The sequence below is a fragment of the Emydura macquarii genome, unplaced genomic scaffold (assembly GCF_026122565.2).
Source record: "Emydura macquarii macquarii isolate MOO-44397 ecotype Brisbane River unplaced genomic scaffold, CSIRO-AGI_Emac_v2 contig_105, whole genome shotgun sequence".
Lineage (NCBI taxonomy): Eukaryota > Metazoa > Chordata > Testudines > Chelidae > Emydura > Emydura macquarii.
In genome coordinates, this window is record NW_027130242.1 from 68,898 (window position 1) to 96,261 (window position 27,364).

Below are 27,364 nucleotides of genomic sequence, written 5' to 3' on the forward strand. Positions count from 1 at the left end.
TTTAGGTCCCCTCCGCCCTCGTCCCCAGAGGAGGGACTCGAAACTCATTTTTTCCCAGCGAGAGAGGAAATTTATAACCCACCTTGTTCCTAGCAGGAGGGAAGAGATGAAACTCAGTATTCTTCTCAAAACCCACAATCGTTCAGATAACAAGGGGAGGTATTTGAAACTCACTTTATCCAGGCAAGCCTGTGTGGATTTGAAACTCACTTTATTGAGTATGTGAAGCAAGTGTGTGTGCATGTGTGTACACGTGAGAGAGAGTTGGGGTTGAAACTCACTCCTTTTCCACAACAGGAAGGGGAAGAATTTGCAACTCACTTGATCCTAGCATGGGGTGCTGGTGGGGAATTGAAACTCACTTTATCCTAGCATGAAGGTGGGGGTCAGGATGGGGCAGGGGGAAAACTGAAACTCACTTTATCCTAGCATGGGGTGGAGGGTGGGGAATTGAAACTCTTACCCTCCCAGGAAGCAGGTGAGTCCAGAGAGGAAACCCTTTGCTGCTTTCTCAAAGCAAAGAGGTGGGATTTTGCAAACGGATTTCTTACAGCTGATCTGGGATTTCCCCACCCCCTTTTCCTTTCTTGTGCTGGGGTGGAAAGCCAGACATGCCCCCGCTCCCTGGAGGACTTTCTCCTTCCTTTCAGCCCTCTGCTACCTAGACACACACACAGCCTGGGCCCTTCCCTCTTCCGAGGGGCCCTCTCTTGGGAAACACACCAGCCAACAGCTGAGAAGCGGAGGAGGAGGCGGGGTGTGTTAATTCCAGAGCTGAGAGAGGCGCTGTGTGTGTGTGTCTCTGTGTGTGTCTGTCTGGGGGCGGGGGGGATCTGGGCTTTTTGCCCAGCCTTTGCCAGCGAATCCTGGCCCCTGGAGAAGGCACCAGCCCGTGGCTTTGCATAAACCCCCGATGAGATCAGGCGCGGAGCAGCTGGGAGCTGGAGCCGCGTCAGTTTCACGCCACCAGGAGCTGGGCTCTTTGATTGCGAATCCCCCCCGGCTTGGAGCCGGCGTAGGGGGTTTCACTCCGGATCGGGGCTCCGGGCAGCGCCGCGGACTCCCCCGGAGCTGGATTTACAAAGTGGAATAAAAACCCGGGTGTCTTTTCTTTCTTTCTTCGCCGCCGAGGGATTTTTTCCACCCCCCTCCCCCGGTTTGCGGGTGGATTCGTTTTTCTTGGCGTCTGCTGGGCGGAGGATCGGAGCAGCCGGGGAAGGTAACGTGTTGGGGTTTGACCTTGATCCGGACCGGGGGGAGGGGGTTGATCCGGGTAGATCTGAAGTGGCACCTCAAAACTTCTGCTGCAGTCCCCGTGTAAATGCAGAGTGACCCCCGACAGGCAGTGGAATGAGGACTGGATCCTGCTCTCAATGTGATCCCTGAAGGGCCCCCACATGCGGGGGGGGGGGAAGGGTACACTTTACCGGCCGGCCCAGGCTGCACCCCCATTACGGGAGGGGGCCCTGTTAAAAGTTTGTACTGGGCCCAGAAGCGCTGGATCCCCGGGTAAATCCAGAGTGACACCCCCACGCCCCCGGCAGGCAGCGGAGTCCAGGCTGGTTCTGATCTCAGAGACCCTGGAGCAAACCTGGAGTAACCGAGCTCAGCCCAGGGATATTGCAGTTCCCAGCCCGGGTGTGAAGTTTCCAGACGCTCCGAAAGGGGCGTGTGGGAGACGCCAGGTATAAACTCCGACCTGAGCCATTTTTAAGCAGCGACTTTGAAATGCACTCGCTCTCTGGAAAGGTTCGTCTTCTCCTTTTGCTGCTTCCCATCTCCCCCCTTCCCACGCAGCCCCGCCACAGGCCGCTGGGAGTTTGCAGGGGTTGATCTTTGGGCTAGGTAGATGCAGCCCAGGAAGGAGGAATAATCAATTAACAGCAATTAAAATAGCAATTAAAATCACCTAGGAAGAGTGGAAGAAAATACAGCAACCATGGGCCATGAATGCAAAAGTAGAATCCCAGGAAACTCTACTGTCAGTGTTGGTGGTCAATGGAAAACAATCCAGAGCAGTGATACTTAGTCATTCCTAGAAACAGCAATGATGAGAAACATCCCTGTCATTAAAAGTAAAATAATAGCAATGCTACTTAATAATTAATAGGAAGAAGTGGAAACATTGTTATATTAAAAGTAAGAAAAAAATCAGAGAATGTTAACCAATAGGTTAAAATAAAACAGCTGTAACAATCCAGGTGGAAATAAATCATCATCATATAATCTACTGTTTCTATTACAATAATGCATATACTTATTTATGTATTGCTTTGTATATTAGCCAAAGCTGAGATCAGGACCCGCTGTGCCAGGTGCTGCACAGACATGGCCAGAGACAGTCCCTGTCCCAAAGAGCTCACAGACAAAGGGTGGGAGGGGAAGCTGAAGCCCAGAAAGGCCCACTCGGCTCCGATTATACAGATAACCTCTCATGGTAGCAATTCACAATGATTATAATGAGTTAATAAACTGTGGGATGAAAGATGGTGCTGTGATTATTTTTACAGAAAAATTCCATTTATGACTGGAGGGAAACGGTTTGTATGGATACAATTCTGGGGTGAACGCAAGGTGTGAATTTGTTAAATCTAAGCAACAGTCTCCCTTTGATTTAGCTCAAAACAATTAGCAATTGATTTACGTTTTAGCCAAATGAAGACACGCTTAAAACACGCTCCTGGGTTGGGCACCCAAATAAGACCATTGTTAAAAGGTGACAGATTTGTGGGCAGAGAAAACTGGGGTTTCGGGGTGGGCCTTGAAACTCCCTTTTTCCCCAGCAAGAAGGGGAGGTTTGAAACTGATTTTTTCACAAGCAAAAGGGGAGTTTGAAACTCATTTTTTTCCCCTCAAGCACGAAGCGGGGAGGGTTGAAACTCACTTTTAAAAGGCATCTAAAGGCCCAAATCCCATTTTATTTCAGCAAGAACCTCGGGCTTTCAGAAACCTGACCTGGCCTGTTACGCTGTTTAAACTTTGGTGGTCTTGTTCTTGTTTCTTGTGAATATATTCATTGCATTGTGGTTGTGCATTGCTGCTTAGTGTTGTTTAGAAGTGTGTGTGTGTTGCTATTCTAACTGTCAAGGGGTATTGTGGTCTGTTGTGTATCTAGATGACGTGTTTGGCTGTTGCTACAGTTGACATGTATCATTGTTTACCTCTTGCTGGAAGTAAGGTTGAATGTTGTTACTTCTTGCTACCACTTGTGTGTGTTATTGTAACTGTACATTGTTATTTACTGCATATATATGTATTATTGGTGGCTAGCATTGTGGTCAAGACACTTATTTCTAGTCTTGTGGTTGTGTTGTTGTAATGGTTCAGGTGTGTGATGTATTTGTGCATTGTTGTTTACTGTGTATACAGGTATTAATGCTGGAAAGTGGTGTGATTAATGCACTCATTTCTAGTGTGTTATTGCTTCTTGTCATGGTTCCTGTGTCTTATTCCTGGGATTGTTAAAGCTGGGTGAGAACTGGGGTTTCCAGTTTGCGGGGATTTCCACAATGTTGAATTTATTTTCCTGTTCTGAAGTGGAATAAAACCAAAAATAAAATTAAATTAAAATGTTGACACTTCCTGGGAAATGAAATTCCAAAAAGAATTTTATTTTCCGATCAATCAAAATATTCCATTTCCATGAAAGGAAACATTTCATTCCTGGTAATGTGTTTTAAATTGTGGTGTGTCTGTGTGTGTGTCTGTCTGTCTGTCTCTCTCTCTTTATATATAAAAGAACTTGGTTTCCAAATGAAAACACAAAACCTTCCATTCTGAAAACGGGACGTTTCAACCTTAGCAAAATGCTTCGTTTGGGTTTTTCTTTCCAAAATGAAATTTTGTTGAAACTGACACTTCCCCCCGTCTCTCTTCCCCCCTCCCCCTCCCCCAAATGCTTTGATTTAGACAGTGGTGGGATTTTTTTTTTTAAAAAGTGTAAATGAAAAATTTGCAGCCCATTGTTGATTGTCCTGAAGTGTCAGGATTTATTGGGCACATGTGAATCGCAGCTGGCCCCACGTTTAGCGACAGGGTTGATAAATGTGTGCGTTGGGGTGACATTCTCCACCCAGTGACCTGGTTCGAGATCCTATTTTCCTATTAGCAGTAGCTCATGTCATTGCAAACGCACGGCTGCCTGGAGGACGATACAGAGGTTATTGCTGCTTGTGCTGGCATTCAGAGGTGTGTGGGGCTGCTGACACGGTGAGTTGTGGTTTATTGCGTGTATACATATTGCGGTGGGCGGTGGCTGTTTGTGTTCTTGCTAAATATCTTTCTCCCTGTGTGAATAGTTGGTTGGTGCCAGTATGTGCGTTGTGGTGTCTTTGGTTAGTTGTGGTTAATGTTGCAGGTGGCGGTTCACGTGTTTGCTGTTAGGTGGTTGTTGCGTCTGTGATTTTGATCCAGATCTCTTCTCTCTCCCCATTCGGCCCCATATGCATCTCTCTCTATCTCAACCCAAGCCAGTTTCGCACCCGGGGCTGGCCTCCCCCTGAAGTCTGTGGCCTCGGGTGACCCGATAGCAAGTGTGAAAAATCGCGACGGGGATGGGTGGTAATAGGGTGTAAGGAAAAGCCCTGAGTATCGGGGCTGTCCTTATCAGATCGGGACATCTGGTCGTCCCGCTGTGGCCAGGCGCCAGTTGCCTGACATGGGAGTTGTCTTGAGCCCCTGGCTGGCCCCGCGCCGCGCAGTGCATGACTTGGTGGGCACCACGGTTGGCTGAGCGTGTCTGCTGAGGTTGGCAGGGCTCTGGGGACGTGTGCACGGACCGTGGAATCCCAGCCGGGAGCGAGACCTGGCATGGTGTGTTTCAGGGTGGCCCAGTGTAATCCTGGCTGCTACAGGAATAGGGGCCGGGTGGACGGTTCTGATCCAGGTCTGGGGCTGAGGGGTGGCTGGAGAGTTGGCGTCGGAGGAAAGGGGAAAGCTCTGATCATGTGTTTAGCACTGAGGAGGTGGGAAATGGGTGGCTATAAATGTCTTGCTTAATAGACCATTAATTACTAATTTGTCTAATGCCTCGATGCACATGTTAATTAACACCGATTATTATGACTCTAGGGCCCAGATCAATACATTGATTATTATTATTATTATTATAATCTAGTGATCGATCGATTATTGGTAATACTCACTCTAATGACTAGATCGATAAGTTATGAATTAGTGATGATCATTTAATACTCATTTACTTTAAGTTGATGAGAGAAAGCACAGCCTGAGTGAGAAATACCTAGATGAAGATATTGTTAATTATACCCGATCAATTATTAATAACTTAATGACTAGATCAGTACATTAATAATTGACTTCTGACCAGATGAATGCTTTATTAATGATGTGAATGAGTGCATTGATACTTGATTGATTACTGATCAATACATTAATTGCCCAGTCATTAGTCATCATTATTGATCATTACATATTGGTCTAGGGATTAGAATAATTATTAATAATATGTAATTACTAATGTATTCGTCATTTAGAGCAACCTTTAATATTGCTGCTCTGTCATTAGAGTAATAATGATTAATTAATGTAATGCATTAATTGAGTGATAATTATTAATGTGTGTATGGAGTCAGCCAACCATTACTGTATAATGTATGTCACCAGAGTAGTAATGATTAATTCATGTAATGTCTTGATCCAGTCATTAGTCATAATTATTAATAAATAAATCACATTAATTAATAATTACTCTAACGACTGGAGGGAGCCGTTGTTAATTCTGACCAGAATGACACACATCCGCAGTCGGCAGTTCCCTAGCGTGGGCTGGGTTCCCGAAAGGCTGGTGGCGGGTGAAATCCCAGCCCTAGGGCCCCACTGGCATTCGCAAAACGCTGCTTCAGCTGCCCCCGCAAGCTGGGCTGGGCGTTCCCTTGGCGCCCAGGTTTCTGCGGAGGACGTTCCCTAGGCGTATCTGGCAGAGCGCACGCGCCCTGAAGCTCTGCCCCGCTGGCGTCTGGCCACCTAAGCCCCCGAGAGATGACCGAAGACGCTCATTCCTCCGCCTAATCCACCCGTGGGCCCGAACCGGCCGGCGAGCTCTGAGCACGCTGGCTGGATTGGGCCGCGATCGACGACCTCGCAAGACGCAGCCCTATCTTGGGGGCGCCCGGCTAGATCCCTCCTGTGGGATGTGGGAAAGCTCAGTCCCGTTCCCCTCTCTGCCGAAGAAGAAGGAGGGATTTGAAGAGGTGAGTCTCTAGTCACTGAGCAAGGGGCAGATGTGGCAGGATGTGATTTTCTTTTTTAAAATATGTAACGTCGACGGCTAAAATCAATGTTTATTTTTAAGCATCTCCCGTCCCCAACTTGGGTTGATTTAAGCTGTCACAGTTGAGTGAAATCCTGAGGTTGTCGGCATTTCCCCTCCCCCCGCCCAATTTTTATTGATTTTCAGATGTTCACGGTTGCAGGAGAATGGTGAGCAGATAGCAAGTGTGAAAAATTCGGACAGCGGGATGGGTGGTGGTGGTGATAGGCACCTGTCTAAGAAAAAGCCCTGAATATCGGGACTGTCCCTATAAATTTGGGCCCTCAAATCACCCCACCGTTACTTCTTGTCCTGCCTTTGGTGCACCTGGAGAAAAATCGATCCCCGTCCTCTGCCGAAGAGCCCGTAACAGATTTGAAGACTTTTCTTGCTGTGCCTAGAGTTTGGATAGTTATCAATGGGAACACTTTTGTTCTTGGTTCCGGTGAAATCGATGTTGGCCAATAAAAATCGAATCTTCCCGAGGCTGCGTGGCGTACGGTTCCCGCGGCCTCTGCTGTTGTAACTTTTCCACCGTGGGAAAATATCTTTAAAAAGATGGCTGGAGTGTGTGGGGTGGGGGAGTGGGAATGGATACCCAGTTTCCCGCGTGAGGGCTCGAACCACCGGCTACAGAATCATTCTCCTGCTTGCTCTGTCTTGGACCCAATGATCCTTTCGTTAGTTCATCCCACAGTGGAACAGCTTCAATGAGAGAGAGAGAGATGGAGGGAGGCCCGCTGCAGTGGACTATCCCGTAGGCCGGTGGTTCAGGCACGCCCTTGAGAGGTGGCAGAGTCTAATTCGAAACCATTCCCACAGAGCGAGGGGATTGAACCCGGACCCCCCAGCTGCATGCTGTGACCACGGGCCTAAAAGTTCTGAGAGGGCATCTCTTCCCGCACCCCAGCTTCGCGCCAAGCGAACGGGTTTAAGCGAGATGCCTCCCTCCAGCCCAGACTTCGCCCCTCTCCTCGAGATAGGTGACCGGGCTTAGCTTACGTCCCTCTGGTCGGCATCTCCCATTGGCTAGTTTAGGTGGCTTCCCGCCTAGCATTTTGGCTTTTGTGAATCCCGGTCCCTCCCCGTGCTGCATTGTACAGCGCGTTGGGGCGCTCAGCTCTGACTGGATGGATCCCAGCGATTTTCTAGGTCCCTAAAAGTTAGGCGTTGCAATCCTGAACCTATGTTCCTTTGTGAATTTGGCCCTTTAGACCCTCTGTGCCTCAGTTTTCCCATATAGAGAACAGGGAGAACAGCACGGCCCTGCCTTTCGGAGCTGTTGAGAGGGTAAATACATGAGTTTCTCATCTGGTGATGAAAAGTGCTGCATAAGGGGTTGGTATTCTAATGATACATACATGTGCTCTCATCGTCAATAATCTGAAATCAATATTATCAACAATCAGACCATCAGCCTACAACTATTAATTGTACAGGATCAATAATTAATAGCAGCAGCAGTTAGCCAAACCACGTTATTATAATCATTAATGGTTTGTTATAATGGGAAATCAGCTATTAATATATTCTAACAATAACTTATTAGCAACAACATATTTTTTTTACTGATTAGCATTTAGTAAATTGATATTGTTATATCAGCTACTGGTTGCTAATGACTAAATATAACATTATTATTATTATTATTAACATTGTAATTAGTAAATAGTCAGGATATACATGTCACAATTTGCTGTTAGGAGTATTTGTTAGCACCAGGGAAAATTCTGAACTCGGTGGCAGCGGTGTGAATCTGGATTGACCCCAGAGAGCCGGATTCTGATCTTAGTGATCCTAATGTGAATACAGTGTGACTCCACTGCAGTCAGTGGGTGAGGGCTGGGCGCGGGGTTGTATCTAACCAGGGTGGGGAAGATATCCGGTGCAAAGGGCTGAGGCAGATTTTAGAACAGGACAGAAACTGGTAAATTTGGATTGAGTTGTTGGTACTGATCTGGTTCTGGGGTGAGGGGATCTATGTTCGACTTTCTTTCTTCAGTACCCCAACGCTCCCAACTTCACCTGGAATCGGGAGAGGGGCAGAGTTTGAGAGTTCCCACACAGTGATTAGCTGGGCAGGTGCCAACCCGTGGGCAGGGGTGGGCGTCTTGCACTGGGATGGAGACGGGCAGGAAGTTGGCATGCACAGGAGGCGGTGTTAGAGAGGTGTGGACGTAGGGTAAAGAGATCGCAAGTGTGAAAAATCAAGACAGGGTGGGGAGGTAATAGACGCCCGTATAAGACCAAGCCCTGAGTATCAGGACAATCCCGATATTACCAGGATGTCTGGTCCCCACACGTGCGTGTGTCTGTGCTTGTCTCTCTGCTTTAGGGCTGGTTGGGAATTTGTGGATAAAACCCTTTTTTTCCCTGCCCGAAAAATGTCGATCCATTGAAACTGATCTCTCCTGACTCGAAACCAGGCGGCATTTTCTTCCCGAAACTTTCCAAAACTCCTCTTGTGATGTTTTCAAAATGCGAAGTGTGGTGTAGAACTGATTTTGTGTCTTTTGAAATCGAACGTCATAGAAACGGACGGGTGACACAGAAAGGAAACGTTTTGAAATAATCAAACCATTTCCACGGACCGGTCCTGACATTTTTTTTCAGTTCCAAATTTTTTCTGAGATTTTTTTGACTTTCTGTCCCCGTTTGGGATGGGAAAAATTGTTCAGAATCTCAGGGTTTTTTTTTGTTTTTTTGTGTTTTTGCGTGATGGGGGGGAAAAAAGTGAGACAAGCCCTTTAGTGTGTGTGCATCTCTTTGTCACCCTCGGAGCATGAATGTGTCTGGTTCCGTGTGTGTCTCTCTGTCCCGGGCGCTGACTCACAGCCCAAAGCGTTTGGCTGAAGGTTAACGAGATACCAGAGGTTGTGTTTGCAGGAGCTATTCAGGGAAGCTGGGGGGTGTGTGTGTGTGTGTGTGTGTGTGTGTGTGTGTGAGAGAGAGAGAACCTGTTGTTGTTTCCTCTGAGCATGCTTGCCCTGTCCCCTCCAAGTCTAGGCTTCCTCCCCGACGAGCCAGGCCTTTGTGCCGGTCTGACTAAGGCTGGGGGATCCGTGAGCGGCATGGCAACGAGACGGAGGGAGGGGAAATGTAACACACTGGAGGCACCGCAGCGGACCCACAGTCACACGCCAACGCAGCCCTGCAATCGCATAGACGCCCAGCCCCGCTGCTCTACCCGCTAGCCCTCACTGCCCTCCCAGGGCTGGGGAGAGAACCCAGGAGTCCTGCTCCCAGCCCCCCCCTGTTCTAACCACTAGCCCTCACTGCCCTCCCAGGGCTGGGGAGAGAACCCAGGAGTCCTGGCAAGACGTCGCTGAAGCCAGGAAAGCGGCCTCTGGGCCCCTTGGCCCGCCCCTGCTGTCTGCTGTGGCGGTGGGGCTGAGCCAGGCACATACCCAGCTGCCTCTGACATTCAGCCCAGCCGCCAGCCAGGATACCTCATCTCATAACTGCCTTTGCTTTTAGAAACACCCCCCAATCCGCCCCCCCGGCCAGTCGCCTGCCCTGGGGCTGGATCAGTGCCGGCGCCCCCTAGAGGGGAAAGGCCCCTTGTCCCAGTCCCCCACCCCCAGCCTCAAATGCAGGCTGGGGTCAGGGCCCCCACATGGGGGGGGGAGGGTACACTTTACTGGGGGCCCTGGGGGGCCCGGCCCAGGCTGCAGCCCCCATTGTGTGTGTGTGTGGGAGGGGGCCGTGTACTGGGCCCGAAAGCGTTGTGCTGGGGGCCTGCCTGGGGTGCAGGGGCGTGGAGGGGGGGGGTCTCAGCTGGTGCCTTTGGCAGCTGGAAGATCCCTGCCTTGCTCCTCGTAGCTTCTGTCGTGTAGTGACCCGGTGACCCCCACGGGCCAGCCCCACGCAATGCCCTGCGGGAAAGCCGCACCGCCGGGCCGGGGCCCCTTGCTCCCGACCCGCAGCCCCCTTCGGCCTTGACAGCTCGCTGTGCAAGAACCCATCGCCTGCCCCCCGTGTCCAGGGCTCTGCCCATCCCCCTGTGGGGGGGAGACCCTCCAGCCCCTGCCCGGGGCCCAGCCTGGCTTTGAGCAGCTTCGGGAGAGTGCTCCAGGGATCTGCCCCCTTCGTGGGCACAAAGGGCCCCCACCCTCCATGCCCCGATTCCTCCCCTCCCCCGTCCAACGTGGGGTCCCCCCCCAGCCTGTCAGCTGCTATTTACCCTGCGAGAGCCAGGCAGCTGCTGGCAGAGACATTCCAGCCATGCCTTCGCGCAGCAGCTGGCTGGCGGGCGCCCCACACCCACACGGCCTTCCCCACGGCCGGCCAGGGGGCACCTGCTGCCAGCCAGGGCTGCGTGTGGGGCGCTGGGTTGGGGGCAGGGGTTCAGCAGGGGGGGTACTGCCGAGAGCCCGGCTTTTCCCCAAGGTTCTGACCTTTAATAGACTGAGGCCGGGTGCGAACCCCAGAGTCCTGGTCAGATCCCAGGGCAGGGAGGGCGGGGTCGGGGTGGGGGATCCATTCCTCATTGGGGACGTCCCAGGCATTTCAGTGGGTGTTGGGAGCTGTGTGTGTGTGTGTGTGTGTGTGAGACAGGAGATGTGGGTGGAGGGGTGTTGCAGGTGTGGGGGCCAGAGGTGTGTGTCTATGCAATAGGAGATGGGGTGTGTGTTGCAGTTGAGGGGATGGTGGGGTGTGTGTGTGTGTGTATATATATGCAATAGGAGATGGGGTGTGTGTGTAGCAGCAGGGTGTGTGTCTATGCAATAGGAGATGGTGTGGGGGGGGCAGTGGTATGTTTGTGTGTCTATGCAATAGGACATGGGGTGTGTGTGTGTGTGTGTGTGTGTGTGTGTGTGTGTGTGTGAGAGAGAGAGAAAGAGAAAGTGGTGTGCATGCGTGTGTGTGTAACTCACTGACTGCTCACTGCCCCCGCTCCACGCTGCGCCGGGAAAGCCATGACAATCGCAGGAAGCCGTGATTCCTGACCTCTGCAGCGCGCGTTACTCAGGCCTTGGGGGCACTCGGCGCAGGGACCTGCAGGAAGCGTCCCTGGCTGGGGAGGGGCAGGATTTCCCATTCATCAGTTCCCCAGCCCTCTGCCCCACCCCAGAGTTGGCTGCATTTCACCCCCAGGTGAGCTGCCTCTCAGGGCTGGGCAAACGATCCCTTTGCAGAGACGTTCTGGGGGGCTGTTCCCCCCCAGCTGCCCCACTCCAGAAGCAGCTGCATCTCGGTGCCGGGAGAGCCACACGTGAGTGGCGTCACTGTGCAGCTGGTAACCCAGCTGTTCCACCCCAGAGGTGGCTGCATCTTGGCGCTGGGCGGGCGACGCAAACTGAACTGACCCCGCTCTCTCCCTTTCGCAGGTATGAAGACCCCGTTGCCGGCCTAACCTGGCATGAGCGGCTGAGACCGGCGGCGGAGGGGGGTGGGGGGGAGCACGATGAAACCCATAATCCTTTGCAGCTTCCTCTTGGCATCTGTCCAGGCATCGGAACTGGAGGGGCATTTTGACCTAGGTATCTCCGGGCGAGACCAGCCGTGGGGGGGTGGACAAGGGGAGTCGGACAGGGAGTGTGGGGGTGGGGGGGAACGTGGGAGAAGCGGGGGATGGGTGAGAGGGGAGCAGGTCATTACCCCCCCACCAGGGGGCACCACACACACACCCCCACATACACAGAACAGGGACACACAGACACACACAGAGTGAGACCCGCCTGCAGCCCCTGTGGGCCCCCCCCTCCCCGTTCCTCACCCTGGGGGCGGCCGGGCAGGCAATTCCTGACATCCCCTCCCCCCCCCCCCAGCCTGGAGTCCAGTCCCCCACATCTGCCCCTCCAGCCATGCCCCGTGGGGAGGGGTGAGCAGTTTGGGGTGGGGGGTGCCCCCAGGTGGGAGATGGGCTGTGTGTGAGCCGGGAAGGGGGAGGAGGGGGTGAGTGTGAAAGGATGAGTGTGCAAGACTGTGTGTGCCTGGCCAATGACCAGCTGGCTTGGCTCATGTGTGGGGCCGGGGCGCCCCCTGGTGGCCAGACCCAGGCTCTCCCCTTTCTGCTCCCCCTACTGATGCTAGAAGGGGCCCCCCCTTCCCTCCCTGCTGGGCAGTGTCCCACCCCCCCCCCACGGTCTGTCTGCCCTGGGGTGGGGGGCTGGATGTGTAAGGGGGCTGGAGGGCGGGGGGAGGAGGCTATAGGGGCCATGTGGAAGGGATGAATAGGATACAAAGGAGAATGTATAGGAGATGGGTGCCTTATTGGGGAATATTTGGGGTGGGTGGGGTTTATAGGGGGCTATATGGGCCAGGTAGGGTGAAGCTATAGGGGGCGGGCTATAGGCGGGTGTGTAGGGGCTGGGCGGGCTATAGGCCGGCGTGTAGGACCACTCCCCATTCTCTCCCTGTCTGCAGCCAAGTGTCGCTATGCGCTGGGCATGCAGGATCGAACCATCCCTGACGAGGATTTGTCGGCCTCCAGTGCCTGGTCCGACTCCACGGCCGCCAAGCACAGCCGGTGAGAGCCCTCCCAACTGTGATAACACACGAGTCCCAGCGCTCCAGGGAGACTCTACAATAACAAAGCACCCCTGGTTCTTATGCAAGATGCTCCAATAACAAATGAGCCTACCTAACCCTGCAGGGTGTCCCTACAATAACAAACCAGCCCCAGATCCCCTGAGAGACCCTACAGCAACAAACTGGCCCCAGACAGCCCCAGCCTTTCCGAGAGACCCTACAATAACACACGGCCTAATTCCTCCCCCTCCCCCTGTGTTTGTCATGTCCCCCTGGGATGCAGGCTGGACACGAGCGACGGGGATGGGGCGTGGTGCCCGGCGGGACCTGTTTACCCCAACGATGCTGAGTTCCTGGAGGTCGACCTGCGGCGCCTGCACTTCCTGACCTTGGTGGGCACCCAGGGGCGCCACGCGGGAGGCCATGGGAAGGAGTTCGCCCGCACCTACCGCCTGCACTACAGCCGTGACCGGCACCACTGGCTCGCCTGGCGTGACCGCTGGGGCAATGAGGTAGGGGCAGGAGGGGGCAGGGGCAAAGGCCGTGGGGAGGGGGCGGTGACGGGAGGGGTGTCAATGGAGGGAGGGGGCTGTGAGTTGGGGTAGGTAGGTTTCATGCCCGAGCTCTGTCATGCTGGACTTCCCCCTTCTATCGCCCCCCCCCTGTGACATCGTAATGGTCTCCTTGTGATGTCACAGCTCCATGTGACATCACTGTCCGTGACCTCATGACCCCTCCCGTGACATCTTCACAATGTGACTACGGCATCAGAGCTCCTGTGACACTGTGGCCCCTTTGTGATGTCATGACTTGTCTGTAACATCACAGCCCCTTGTGTGTGACATCACGATTGCCTGTGACATCACAGCCATGTCTGATGTCATTGCCCCATCAATATACTCACTGTACAGCAGTCTGTAACTTCCTCATGTCACATGACTCTGATGTCACCAGTGGTGGTGTGGGGCGCAACATTACGGGACTCTTGAGGTTATAACGAGGGCGATGACATCACTCTAGGCCGTGATGTCACAAGCAGACAACAATGGCATCAGCTGGGGGGAGTGGCCACACTGTGGTGTCACATGATGTTGCACTGTGATGTGATAGGACCCAGGGCCGTGACGTCCAGCGGGAGAGGCGGTCCAATCAGGGTGGGCGGGGCTGGCATGGTGGGCGGGGCGATGGCCCTGGGCGTGATTAACACCCCCTCCTCCACCCGCCCAGGTGATCTCTGGGAATTTGAACACCAACGAGGTGGTTCTGAAGGATCTGGGGCCACCCGTCATCGCCCGCTACGTGCGCTTCTACCCCCGCGCCGACCGTGTCATGAGCGTCTGCCTGCGCGTGGAGCTGTACGGCTGCATCTGGCGGGGTGAGGTGCTCCGCCCCCTACTTCCCTCTGCCTCCCCCCATCCCCCTGCCCAGCCTGCGGGTCCCGGGTGCTGATGCACGCCCCTCTGCGTCTCCCCCTTTGCAGACGGGCTGCAGTCCTACACCGCCCCGCTGGGCCAGACCATGGAGCTCCTGTCGGAGCCTGTCTACCTCAACGACTCCACCTACGACGGCTACAGCGTCAGCAAGTGAGTTCCCTTTCCCCGGCCCCCACCATCTCCCCCCACCTCTGACCCACCCCTCCCCACTTTACTCCATTCTCGCTGGCCATCCCCCGTTGTCACCTCGTCCCCACCGACCCCACCCCCGAAACAACTGCTCTGCCAGCCCCACACCCCTGCCTGGTCCCCTCCACAACCCCTTTGCCCTTTAGCTGGATCTGAGAATGGGTGAGTAAATGGGTAGAGAGTCAGAGAATGGGGGGGATGGATGGATCTGTTGATAGGTAGACCTGAAGATGGATCGACGGCTGAATGGGGGGAGAGATCTGGTGGGCGAATGGAACTGTAGGTGGAAGGATGGGTAAATGGATGGGTGGATGGATAGACTGGAAGATGCGTGGATGGGTAGGTAGATGGATGGGTGGATCTGGGGGTGGTGGATGGATAGATTGGAAGAGGGTGGATCTGGTGGGTGGGTGGGTAGATGGATGGGTGGATCTGGTGGGTGGATGGATAGACTGGAAGGTGAATGGATTGGCCTCTCCTGTAGGTCCCAGCTCACACTGCCCAGTGTGCCAGCCTGATACACTGGTCTCCCCCATCTCACTCCCCCAGTGCAAGAACCCAGGAGTCCCAGCCTGCCCCACTCCCCTGAGTCTGGAGGCATCCTTGGGTGTGGAGACCCCTCCCAGTGCAGCACCTGACTCAGGGTGGGCAGGGAGCTGGCAGGACCCCTGTCCATGATGCTGTCTCCTCCTGGCAGGCTGCAGTTTGGGGGGCTGGGACAGCTGACGGACGGCGTGGTGGGGTTGGACGACTTCACCCAAAGCAAGGAGCTGAGGGTCTGGCCGGGCTACGACTACGTGGGCTGGAGAAACGACTCCTTCCCCAAAGGCTACGTGGAGATGGAGTTTGAGTTCGACAGCCTGCGGGCCTTCACCTACATGAAGGTAGAGGGACATGGGGCCTTTCCCTTCCAGGGGGCGCTGGCTGCGGTCCGACCCCAGGATGGGAGGAACTGGCTGGCTCTGGTGCGGGGAATGGGACATTGGGAACTTGCCTTCTAGGGTGCGCTGGCATCCCCTCGATGGCTGACCCTCCTTCTTCCCCCAGGTCCACTGCAATAACATGCACACGCGGGGGGTGAGCATCTTCCGGCAGGTGGATTGCCGGTTCAAACGCAACCTCGCCACTGCCTGGGAGCCTGAGTTCGTCTCCCACGTGCTGGCTGTGGATGTCAAGGACCCCAGCGCCCGGTCAGTCACCGTGCCCCTGGGAGGGCACCTGGGGCGTTTCCTGCAGTGCCACTTCCACTTCTCCGGGGCTTGGCTGCTCTTCAGTGAGATCGCCTTCCTCTCGGGTGAGTGGGGTCTTCCGTTACTTCACTCGTTAATCAGTCGCTTGCTTCGGTGGCTCATTTGTTCATTCAAGTGAGTTGGTGAATTTTTTTCGTCCATCGCCCGTTATTTTGTTTCATGAATTCTTTCATTCATTAGTCCGCTCTCTTGGGCCTTTGTCTTTCCATGGTGAGTTTTTCTGAGTGTTCACTCATTAGTTGGTTGGTTTGTTGGCTTTTGCCTGGTTGGTTGGTTGACTGGTTCATCTGGCTGCTTGGTCGGCTAGTTTGTTGCTTAGCTGTTTGGTAAATTTGTTGATCGGCTAGATTGTTGGTTGGTACGGTGGTTGTTTGGGTCTTTAGTTCATTTGTTGGGTTCGTGGGTTGATCAATTACTTAGTTTGCTGATGGGTTTCCCGGTTGGTTGGCTTGTGCTTTGGTTGGTTGGTTATTCCATTGTTCAATTTGTTGGTTAGTGATTTGGTTCATTTGTGGATTTGTTGGGTTGGTTGGCGGATTAGTTTGTTGAGTTGTTTGATGGATTGGTTGGTTGGTTCATTGTTTAATTTATTGGTTGGTTGGTTGACTGTTAATTTATTGGTTGGTAGATTGGTTCATTGGTTTGTTAGTACATTAGATCTTAATTTTATTTGTTAGTTCTCTCACCAATTAATTAATTGTTGCTACTGTTCATTAACTCGTTGGTTCTCCTCCCACCTTTCTTTAGTTGGTTCATTTTTAGTTCATTCTTTCCTTTGCCATCCATTCACTCACTCACTCTCTTTCCCCAGATGTGGTGGACGACGCCTCTGTCTCCGGAACAAGCCGCTGGCCCCCGATGGCTGGCCCCCGGCCCTCAGGCAGGGGTGCTGCAGCCCCCCCTCTCTTGGAGGACCCTGGCTCCTCCCTGCACGAAGACACTGGGGCCACATCCAATCTCACACTCCAGGGTAAATCACAGCCGGGGGGTGGGACTGTGGCCTAGTTCCCTGGGATCCACCCACTGAGAGGCTGGTCCCAGATCTTCCCCTTGTCTCTGCCTGTTTCAGACCTCGAGGTCCAAGGAGAGTCCAAATCCGGCCAGCCAGTCGCCAAGGATGACAACAGCAATACCTCCATTCTGATTGGCTGCTTGGTGGCCATTATCCTGCTTCTATTGGTCGTCATCTTCCTCATTCTTTGGAGGCAATATTGGAAGAAGATCCTGGGGAAAGTAAGTGAGATGGGATGAGGGGGGAAGGCAGACTGGGACTGAGAGGCACCAGCAGAGGGGGTGGGTGTGTGTGTGTGTGTGTGTGTGTGTGTGTGTGTGTGTGTGTGTGTGTGTGTTTGCCATTCAGTGGCATTACAGAGCATATCCCTATAAATTCCCTAACATACCCAACCTACATAGCTTGCTGCTCCTCTGTCTCGTGGGGCAGACAATGATCAGGACACCTGGGTTCATTCCCAACCCTTGGGGAGGAGGGAGCGAGGTGTTGTCATCAGTGCAGGGGGCCGGCGTGATCTCTCTGCCTTCGCCCTCAGGCCCAGCGGCGAATCTCCGACGACGACCTGACCGTGCATTTGTCGGTCCCAGGCGACACCATCGTCATCAACAACACCATGGGCTCCCAGCGCCACTCGAACCGCTACGAGCGCATCCACTCGGGGGAGACGGAGTACCAGGAGCCCAGCCGCGCCCGCATGAAACTGCCTGAGCTGCCCCATGGTGCCGAAAACTCTGGTGAGGGGCAGGGGATTGGAGAGCGGGCACCAGCCACGCCATGGGGAGAGAGAGGCGCCATCGAGGCATGGCCAAGGGGACGGGGTGGAACAGGAGGGTAGAAGGAAGGGAGAAAGAGGTGGATGGGTTGACGGGCAGATGGACAGATGGATGGACTGGCGGATGGAGAGATGGACAGGTGGGTGGATGGATGGATGGAGGAATAGGAGGACTGATAGATGGATGATGGCCATGCAAATGGATGATGACCATGTAGATGAATGGACTGGCGGATGGATGGTCATATAGACAGATGGGCAGATGGAAGGATGGACAGATAGATAGAAGGATGGACCGATAGGTAGACTGACTGACAGAGGGAGAAGTGGATCGCACAGGGAAGGAAAGGCAGAGACACAGCGGTGGAGCGATGAAGGGATTTGAGTGAGTAGAGGAGGAAGAAAGAGAAATGAGAGAGAGAGAGAAGGACATGGAGAGCGTGAATGAGGTAGGGCCAGGTGACCCCTTCTCCGGCACTACCCCTCCCCACTCAGTGGCAGATTTGAGACCCACTCCCCCGTCCTGCTGTGTTTACCCCTCCCCTCACATCTCATCTTGTGTGTCTCCCCCCACCCCTGGCCATAGAGATTCAGCTCTGGGAGGGGGGATCTAGTGGGTTAGAGTGGGGGTGGGGGGGCCCCAGGACTCCTGGGTTCTATTGCCCTGAAGAAGGGGCCTCACTCTATGACCCTTGTGTGTCAGGAATGTCCGTCTCCCTTCCATTTGTCTCGGGAACGATGGGGGCAAAAGGGGAGGAGCATACTGCAGCCCCGCCCCCTGCCCCACCCCTCTCGTGTGCGTCCGTCAGTCCGTTCTCATCCATCCACTTGTCTCTCCCTCCCATCCCCGCCCCACATCCCCTTCTCCCGACAGCTCTGCTGCTCAACAACCCGGCCTATCGGCTCTTCCTGGCCACATACGCCCAGCCAATGGGAGGGCTCGCTCGCCCGCCAGCCGACGGGGCTAAGCCAATCAACACGGATGGTAAGGAGGGCGCCACCTGGCGGCCCGACCTGGGAGCGCAGCAGCTCCTGGGCTGCATTCCTCTGTCCTCCTCTAGGGGGCGCGCTCTGCTTCCTGCCTGTCTGATCTTCTACCCCGTCTGCATGCGTAACCCAGACTGGCAGGGACCCGTGGCCCTCTGCTCCCATGAACCTCTCTGCTTCGGCTTATGGGACCGGGAGGGGTCGGGGCTGCGACAGGAGATAACATTGTACCTTCAGCTCTGTAGGATTCCTTGTCCTGGTGCCAAGATGCAGCTGGCTCTGGGGTGGGGCACATTCACATATAACAGCACTGCAGAAGGATGCCTCGCCTGATACGCAACCGCTTCTGGACTGGGGTGGCTGTTTATACAGGGACCCCAGCACCAAGATGTTGCTGCCTCTGGGCTGGGGCGGCTGTTTATACAGGATCCTTCATTTGGCACTGAGTTGCAGCCACCGCAGGAGTGGGGCTGCTGTTTATACATGGATCCCTTGCTTGGTGTTGAGATGCACCTGCTTCTGGGGTGGGACGGCTGTTTATACAGGGATCCCAGCACCGAGATGCAGCCAGCTCTAGGGTGGAGCACATCAGAGCCTCTGGGCTGACAGGAACATCCCCACTAACTCAGGCTCTTTGCCCCCCTCAGCCTGCGGTGGGGACTACATGGAACCAGACCCCGCAGGGGCTCCGGCCGCAGCACAGAACAACGTCCCGCACTACGCCGAGGCTGACATTATCAACCTGCAGGGGGTGACGGGCGGGAACACCTACGCCGTGCCCGCTGTGGCTGTGGATGCGCTGGCCGGCAAGGACATGGCCCTGGGGGAGTTCCCCCGGGGGCGCCTCCTCTTCAAGGAGAAGCTGGGGGAGGGACAGTTTGGAGAGGTGTGTTCCTGAATCCCCCCTGCCCCTCCCCAGCCCCTCCCACCTCCGCCCTCCCAGCTCTCTGCCCGCTTTCACTTTGGCTCATTCCTCCATTCGTTCATTGCGCCCTTCCTTTGGGCTTTCACCCGTTCGTTCCTCCTCCACCTGTCCCTCCTTTCATTCTCCCGCTCGGTCCATCTGTCGGTTTTGCCACTCATCAGCTGCGCCTTTCCTTGGGTCTCGTGTTCGCTCATTTCTTCTTTCACCCATTCAGTCCTTCCTTTCTTCATTTGTGCGTTCCTGGATTCATTCATTCTTCCTGTCGTCTGGTCATTCATTGACAAGTTTGCACAGTCATTGCTGGCTTCATTCATTCATTCATTACGTCCTTTGATCCACTTGTGCTTTCGTTTGTTTTCCTTCATTCTTTTGTTCGTTCTTTTGGTTCAGTTTTTCATGTTATTTCATAATAAACTTTTATTCTTCTCCATTCCTCTTTCCCTCTATCCATCCGCCCAATTCAGGGCTGCCCCACCTGGCGTTTTAGTTTGTACTGACACGAAGATCTGAAGTTGGGTTTTGTTTCGTTGTTTTTTTTACTGACACAGCAAACTTCTTACTGACGTTACTAAAAATACCATAAACAATACAGTAATGTCACACAGGTGTGTGCTCCCTCGCGCTGTTCCGCACACAGGAATTCGGAAGGACGCGATTGTTTTAGCTGCAGTGAATCGATCAGTCGGGTTCTTCGGGCGGGTGCAAATAATAGAAAACGGGAAATTGTCAGTCATGGTCGGTGTCGTTTTCTGACCCAAGAAAAGATTCTGAGCGATGACAACCCACGTCAAAATACAACATGTTTTGTGTCTCCTAGGGCTGTGTGTGTGTGTGTGTGGGGGGGGGGGAGGTGTGCAGCCCAGCGCCGGGGTAGCTGTAACTGGGCTTGCTGTGGGTGGGGGAGATGCAGAGCCCAGTTGCGACCCCCCCCCACGTTTAAACGGTCTATTTTTAGAACGTTTTACATGGATTTTTAATTAAACTAATTTTTCCATCCCTAATTTCTACCCAGGTTCACGGACGTTTTCATTTCTGTACGGCTTTACGGGCAGTGGTGACGCTTTTTTTTGACTGACTGTCCGTAAATTTACGGCCTGTGGGCAACCCTGCGTCCGTTCTCCCTCCACCCAGCCTCCGCTCATCTTTTCTCTCCTTCCCTTTCACTCTCACTTTCTCTCCATCTCTTTCCCCAACCCCCCCCTTTTTCCCATCTGTCTGTCTGTCTTTCTGTGTAGACCTGTTTCCCTCCACATCTTCCTCCCCCTCTTTCTCTTCCGTCCCATCCCGCTCTCTGCTCTGAGGAAGTGGGGGACTATTTTATAGGCGGAAGGATCAGGGAGGCGGCGCTTAGTGCAGGGGAGGGTGAATTAGCGGGTGGGTGACGTGGCTGGCCCTGCCAGGTGCTGATTGGCTGCTGCTCTTGGCCCGCCTTCCCTCCCCAAGGTGCATCTCTGCGAGGTGGAAAGTCCCCAGGACCTGCCCAGCCTGGAGTTCCCGTTCAACGTGCGCAAGGGACGCCCCCTGCTGGTGGCCGTGAAAATCCTGCGCTCCGATGCCACCAAGAACGCCAGGTGTGAGCACGAGGGCCGGGGACGGGGCCGGGGGGGGAGGGAGGGAGGAGGGGGTTGATGCTTGTGCAAATGTGGAGCATCTCATTGCACATGGGGGGGAGTGATCATGGAAACACAACGCCCCCACTGAGCCTGGAGAGTTCCTGGTGAGTGCACAAGGAAGGGCACACGTGCAAACGAGGCACGTCTTGTTGCACAATGACGGATGCTTCTGCGACCTCAAACCATCTGTTGTGAATGCACGGGGAGGGGGCACTTGTGCAAACACGGAACGTCCCATTGTGAGTGCACAAGAAGGGAATACTTGTGCAAACTCAGAACATCTTGTTGCACCAGGGGAGATGGGTGTGTCACTGGAGAACTTCCTTTGCCCAAGGCTTTTGGTGGTTTCACCATGGCTCGCTGGATGTGAGTGCACGAGGAAGTAGTTCATGCCCCCTTGGACTGTCCTATTGTCAGCGTGCAACAGGGATGCTTGTGCAACACTGGAGTGTTGCACGAGGGGGATACTTCTGCAGCTGTGGGCCATTCCCTGGGGAGTGCCCCCCGGTGCTGATGAGACCTTTTCCCCCCCTCCCCAAGGAACGACTTCCTGAAGGAGGTGAAGATCATGTCACGGCTCAAGGACCCCAACATCGTGCGGCTGCTGGGCGTGTGCGTGCGCGAAGACCCCCTGTGCATGATCACGGAGTACATGGAGAACGGGGACCTCAACCAGTTCCTCAGCGCCCACGAGCTGGAGGACAAGCTGGGGGGCAGCACCAGCGACGCCCCCACCATCAGGTATCCCCCCACCGGCCAGGCCAGGGCCTGCTGGGAATAGCTGATGGCCCCTCCCATTCTTGACTCTGGTGCATGCTGGGAATATCTCTGGCATCTCCTCCTCCTTGGCTCAGCTGCCCCAGTGCATGCTGGGAGTATTTGTAATAACCTCCCTCTTCTCAACTGCCCCAGTGCATGCTGGGAATAGCTGATGTTCCCTCCTTTCTCTATCCTGGTGCATGCTGGGAATATCTCTGGCATCTGCTCCTCCTTTGCTCAGCTGCCCCAGTGCATGCATCTCTGATGCTCCTCCTCTGCTCAGCTGCCCCAGTGCATGCTGGGAGTATCGTTGACATCCCGTCCCCCTCTGTGCAGCTACCCCACGCTGGTCCACGTGGCGGCTCAGATTGCTTCTGGGATGAAGTTCCTGGCCTCTCTCAACTTTGTGCACCGGGACCTGGCCACGCGCAATTGCCTGGTGGGCGAGGGTTTCACCATCAAGATTGCCGACTTCGGCATGAGCCGCAACCTCTACTCGGGGGACTATTACCGCATCCAGGGGCGCGCCGTGCTGCCCATCCGCTGGATGGCCTGGGAGTGCATCCTCATGGTGAGACATCCCCTGGGGGAAGGAGGGGGCTATGGGGAAACGGGCAGAGTGGGGAAGTGGGGAATGGATGGGGAGCGGGAAAAGGGAAGGGGGGACAGTGGAAGGGGGAGAAAAAGGGGGCATGTGGGATCACCCCCCACCAGATTTCTGCCTTCCATTTGGCCCCCCCAGTTTGAAAACCTCTGTGCTAAATGGAAGGCAGAAATCTGAGGGGGGGGGGACGGGCACATGATGACCCCCCCATGCGTCCCCTCTAGGGGGTGCAAATACGCCTGCTCGCCCCAGGCGCTAGAATACCTCCTTATGGCTCAGAGGAGGAGACGATTTGGGTAGGGAAAGGGGGGAGTGTGGCAGAGGAAGTGGAGGAGAGGGCAGGAGGAGGGAGTGGGGGGCAGGGTTCTGTCTTGGGGGGTTGCCCCCCCCAGTCCCCGACACTCACCCTGCCCCCCCGACGCAGGGAAAGTTCACCACGGCCAGCGACGTCTGGGCCTTCGGGGTGACGCTCTGGGAGGTGCTGATGCTGTGCCAGGAGCAGCCCTACAGCCAGCTCACGGACGAGCAGGTCATCGAGAACGCCGGGCAGTTCTTCCGGGACCAGGGAGAGCAGGTACCGGACCCGGGGGGCCTTTCCCCTCTAGGGGGCACCCCCTCCCATCCAGCCCTGGGGCGGGGGACTGGCTGACTCAGTGGGGCAGGGAATGGGACACGGGGCCTTTCCCCTCTAGGGAGTTGTGACATCCCACCCCAGGGCATAATCCGGGCTGTGGATTCGCCGTGCGCCCTTAATTCTCCGGCTCAGGATACCTCTCACACAGCAAAGTTCGATAAACACTTCCCCAGCCATGCATACAGGGAGATGTCCGCAACTTCCCCCCCCCCCAACCTTGCACCCCAGAAATGTGCATCTCCTGCTGCTCGAGACCTATCCCTCCAGGAACTGATCTAGTTCTTTCTTGAACCCCGTTTTATAGTCTTGGCCTTCACAACATCCTGAGGCAAGAAGTTCCACAGGTTAACCGTGCATAATGTGAAGAAATACTTCCTTTTAAACCTGCTGCCTATTAATTTCATTTGGTGACTCCTAGTTCTTGTGTTATGAGAAGGAGTCACTAACACTTCCTTATTTACTTTCTCCACACCAGGCATGATTTGATAGACCTCTATCATAGCCCCCTTAATCATCTCTTTTCCAAGTGGAAAAGTCTGTCTTAGTAATCTCTCCTCATAACGAAGCTGTTCCAGCCCCCTCATCGTTTTTGTTGCCCTCCCCTGGACTCCAACTTGTCCACATCCTTTTTGCAGTGGGGGGCCCAAAACTGGACACAGGACTCCAAAATCTCTCCCTTTCCTAATGATTCCCAACATCCTCTTAGCTTTTCTGGCTGCTGCTGCACATTGAGTGGATGTTTTCAGAGAACGATCCACAGTGACGCCAAGATTTTTCTGGAGTGCTAACAGCTAATCTAGGTCCCATCATGTTGTATCTATAGTTAGGGTTATGATGTTTTCCAGTGTCCATCAGTTTGTATTTATCGCCGCTGAATTCCACCTGCCACGTCTTGCTCGTACCTTCTGCGTACGGGACGTTTGGGTGGGGTTCAACGATAACTCGCCAGGCGTACTTTGTGCAAAATCTATCGCACCCCTATCCCAGGGGTGAATATGGGGGTGCAGGGTGTCACAGGGTTGCTGGCTCTGATCTGGCCTTAGGACTGGGGCGGCTGGCTTGGGAGATGGGCACACACTGACCGCTCTCTGCCCCTCCAGGTATACCTGTCCCGCCCCCCGGCCTGCCCGCTGGCTCTCTATGAGGTGATGGTGCGTTGCTGGGCCCGTGAGTCCAAGGACCGTCCCTCCTTTCAGCACATCCACCGCTTCCTGGCCGAGGACGCCCTCAACATGGTGTGAGCTGGGCCGGGCAGAGAGAGGGGGCCAGCCCATGGCGGCCCCCCAGACATAGTCTTCTACTCTGCATCTCGCCAGCTACCGCGAGACGTCTGCACAGGAGCTTGCGGGGGGAGCTGGATCTGGGAACTGGAAGCTTCTCTTCTGGGGCGTCTGCAGGGCATTGGCCCTTATGTCTGGCTCTACCTCTGTCTGTCCATCCCTGGCCAGCTGGCCGGCCTGCCAATCTAGCTAGCTCCCATCTTTCTCCAGGCATTCCTGACCCTTCCTATGAATCACTTTCTTCTTCTCTCTGTCTGTCTATTCATCCTTTTTCCATTCTCTCTCTCTCTGTCTCCCCAACACACTCTCCATATCCCTCTATCCCCAGCTCTGTCTGTCAACCTCTATCATCCCCTCTACGCCTCTCTATCTCTTTCACCCCTTCATTTCCCATCTACCTTTCACTGATCCCTTTTCCTCTTTCCCCCTCTTTTCCTCTTCCCCTCTATATCCCCTGGAGGGGGTTTCTTTCCTCCCCACGGCCGCCCTGCAGTGGGGATGACTCCAAACGGGCCTTGACAGAACTGGCTTTTGGGATTGGGCTTCTGTATAATTTGAATTTCACTTGGACTGGACTAACACTGGGGAAAATAGTGCCGTGGTCTCATGGCACTAGGGGTCACTGAACACTGGATATAAAAGTTGCTACTGACATGGACATGGGACGGTCGGGGTGGGGTGAAGGTACGAGACAACAATGAAATAGCCAGGATTGGCCACCCTTACAGGAGGGAGACTGGTCTAGAGGGGTCTGCTCTGATGGAGAAGAGACACTGCTCTTTCTAAGAGAGCCAGATGCCCAACGGATGCCAACCTCCTTCAGTGCAACCACTGCTGGTTGTCACCAGCTGGGGATCTGTAATTTAATTTTTCCTTCCTTCTGGATCTTGGAGTGAAGGATTGTACAAACCGTGCTGTAGAGTCTGGGGACAGCAAGATTTTTGCCGGTGACTCGTGGTTTCAGGTGCATTCATTTTTGTAGGGGGAAAGAGGTACAAACTTGGGAAACCCTAAAGGGCCTTTTCAGAAAATCAAGTGCCTTTAAGATGTGAATTCAATAATCACTTTGCAAGTCTGGAGGAGATGAAGGGGAGTTAAGGGCTAATAGAAATGAATTAGCTTTTGACTACTCCATTTCCTTAGACTTTTACGAAAACCCCTGTCATATTTTTGTTTCCAAGGAGTAAATATTGGTGGCTGTGATATAGATTTAATGATTCTGATGTCTACGTTTTGTCTCTCTCCACCCACACACAACCCTGTCAAATGCCATTATTCATTTTTGTTTCCTCCTTTGCTAATCTTTGTAGTTTGTTTTCTTTTTTTACTATTATTATTTGGAAACAGGATCTGTACATATTTGGCGAGTAGAGAAAAAAGATTTTTACACTAATATATAGATTTTTGTTGCTGTTGTTTTTTAGTTGTTTCCCTTTATGTGGTGAATAAAAGCTTTGCATTTTCTATACATGTCTCCTTCCTCATCAAAAGTTGTGGGAATTAGGTTGTAAAGTTTTGTCAGACTAATTGGATATATTTTTTTTGATGATTTCACAACTCAGGTTGACTGTTGTATATACTCAATGTTGAGAAAGGTAACTGTTGACAAAATACAGTTCTGGAAGGCATTTAAGTTAGTAACACACAACATCCCAATTAAAAAAAAAATAGCACTCTGAAAAGATCAATGCAGCCCATATGAAATTGGTAAAAACTGGCATACTGATAGATCTCAACAAGGAATTTTCAATGGGGAATCCTCATTGAATGAGGGTGTTTCTAGTGGGATCTGTTCTTGGCCTTATGCCAGTCAATATTTTTATCAATGATATGGCCGAAAACATAAAATAATTGCCGGGAAACTTTGTGGATGACACAGAAATTGGCCGAGTGGGAAATAACGATGGAGACACGTCCATTACACAGAGTGACCTGGATCGGTTGGTAAGCGGATCTCCTTGGAACAACATGTATTAATACAGCCATACGCAAGGTTGCACATCGAAGAACCAAGAACGTTGGTCACAATTTTAGGGTGGGGGGGCTGTACACTGGAAAGCAGTGACACTAAAAGGGACGATTCAGGGTGTGGTGGAAACCAGCTGACAATGAGCTTTCGGTGCAATGCTGGAGCCAAGGGGCCAATGCAAATATCAAATTGAGGAAAGGATGTGGTATCCCCTCTGGATATGGCAAGGGTGAACCATGACTTGATGCTGTATCCAGTTGGCGTGTCCACACTCCAAAAAAATGACTATAGAAAGGTGGGATCTCTTCTGGATCACTGCGCACAGTTCTGGTCCCCCGTGTTTACGAAAGATGGATTCAAACTGGAAGAGGTGCAGAGAAGAGCTGCTAGGATGATCCGAGGAATGGAAAACCTGCCTTCTCAGAGGAGACTCAAAGAGCTTGGCTTGTTTAGCTTAACCAAAAGAAGGCGGAGGGGAGACAGGATTGCTCTCTCTAAATACACCAGAGGGATACATACCAGGGAGGGACAGGGTGTTATTTAAGTTCAGCACCAACGTGGACACAAGAACTAATGGATATAAACTGGCCGTCAGGAAGTTTAGACTTGAAATTAGACGCAGGTTTCTAACCATCAGAGGAATGAAGCTCTGGAACAGCCTTCCCAGGGGAGCAGTGGGGGCAAGAAACTTGGCTGGCTTCAAGACTGAGCTTGGTAAGTTTATGGAGGGGATGCTGTGATGGCACAGCCTAGTTTGGCAACTGGCTGATCTTTGACTGCTCATAGTAAATATGCCCAGTGGCCTGTGATGGGACGTTTAGATGGGGTGGGCTCTGAGTTACTACAGAGAATTGTTTCTTGGGTGTCTGGCTGGTGAGTCTTGCCCACATGCTCAGGGTTTAGCTGATCGCCATATTTGGGGTCAGGAAGGAATTTTCCCCCAGGGCAGATTGGCAGAGGCCCTGGGGGTTTTTCACCTTCCTCTGCAGCATGGGGCATGGCTCACTGGCGGATTCTGTGTACCTTGAAGTCTTTAAACCATAATTTGAGGATGTCAGTGACTCAGCCAGAAATTAGGGGTTTATTACAGGAGCGGGTGGGGGAGGTTCTGTGGCCGGCGTTGTGCAGGAGGTCAGACCAGATGATCGGCATGGTCCCTTCTGACCTTAGTCTGAGTAAAGATCCACAAGGG

At 53.5% G+C, this 27,364-nt stretch overlaps 1 protein-coding gene across 3 annotated transcripts; it reads left to right on the top strand.

Moving 5' to 3' along the window:
• The first annotated feature begins 787 nt into the window (after window positions 1–787).
• On the top strand, window positions 788–25,669 carry DDR1 (discoidin domain receptor tyrosine kinase 1). 3 transcript variants are annotated; one of them, XM_067543603.1, is made up of 18 exons: window positions 788–1,219; window positions 11,602–11,754; window positions 12,641–12,743; window positions 13,029–13,257; window positions 13,973–14,120; window positions 14,226–14,328; window positions 15,065–15,251; window positions 15,415–15,661; window positions 16,429–16,587; window positions 16,687–16,850; window positions 17,165–17,363; window positions 18,276–18,386; window positions 19,036–19,274; window positions 20,757–20,884; window positions 21,467–21,667; window positions 22,022–22,256; window positions 22,714–22,863; window positions 24,024–25,669. In XM_067543603.1, exons 2-18 carry the CDS (start codon window positions 11,679–11,681, stop codon window positions 24,162–24,164), a joined length of 2,820 nt encoding a protein of 939 aa, XP_067399704.1. In that variant the 5' UTR covers window positions 788–1,219; window positions 11,602–11,678; the 3' UTR covers window positions 24,165–25,669. The 3 variants fall into 3 exon arrangements, with proteins under 3 accessions (XP_067399704.1, XP_067399719.1, XP_067399711.1); XM_067543610.1 differs by lacking the exon at window positions 788–1,219 and adding an exon at window positions 4,193–4,209; XM_067543618.1 differs by lacking the exon at window positions 18,276–18,386.
• Window positions 25,670–27,364: the final 1,695 nt, after the last annotated feature.

Coding starts and splice junctions, on each gene's coding strand:
- DDR1 (XM_067543603.1), top strand. CDS start 11,679: ATGAAACCCATAATCCTTTGCAGCTTCCTCTTGGCATCTGTCCAGGCA. Junction 15,252..15,414: donor GGGCCTTCACCTACATGAAG/GTAGAGGGACAT, acceptor TTCTTCCCCCAG/GTCCACTGCAATAACATGCA. Junction 19,275..20,756: donor GGGAGGGACAGTTTGGAGAG/GTGTGTTCCTGA, acceptor TCCCTCCCCAAG/GTGCATCTCTGCGAGGTGGA.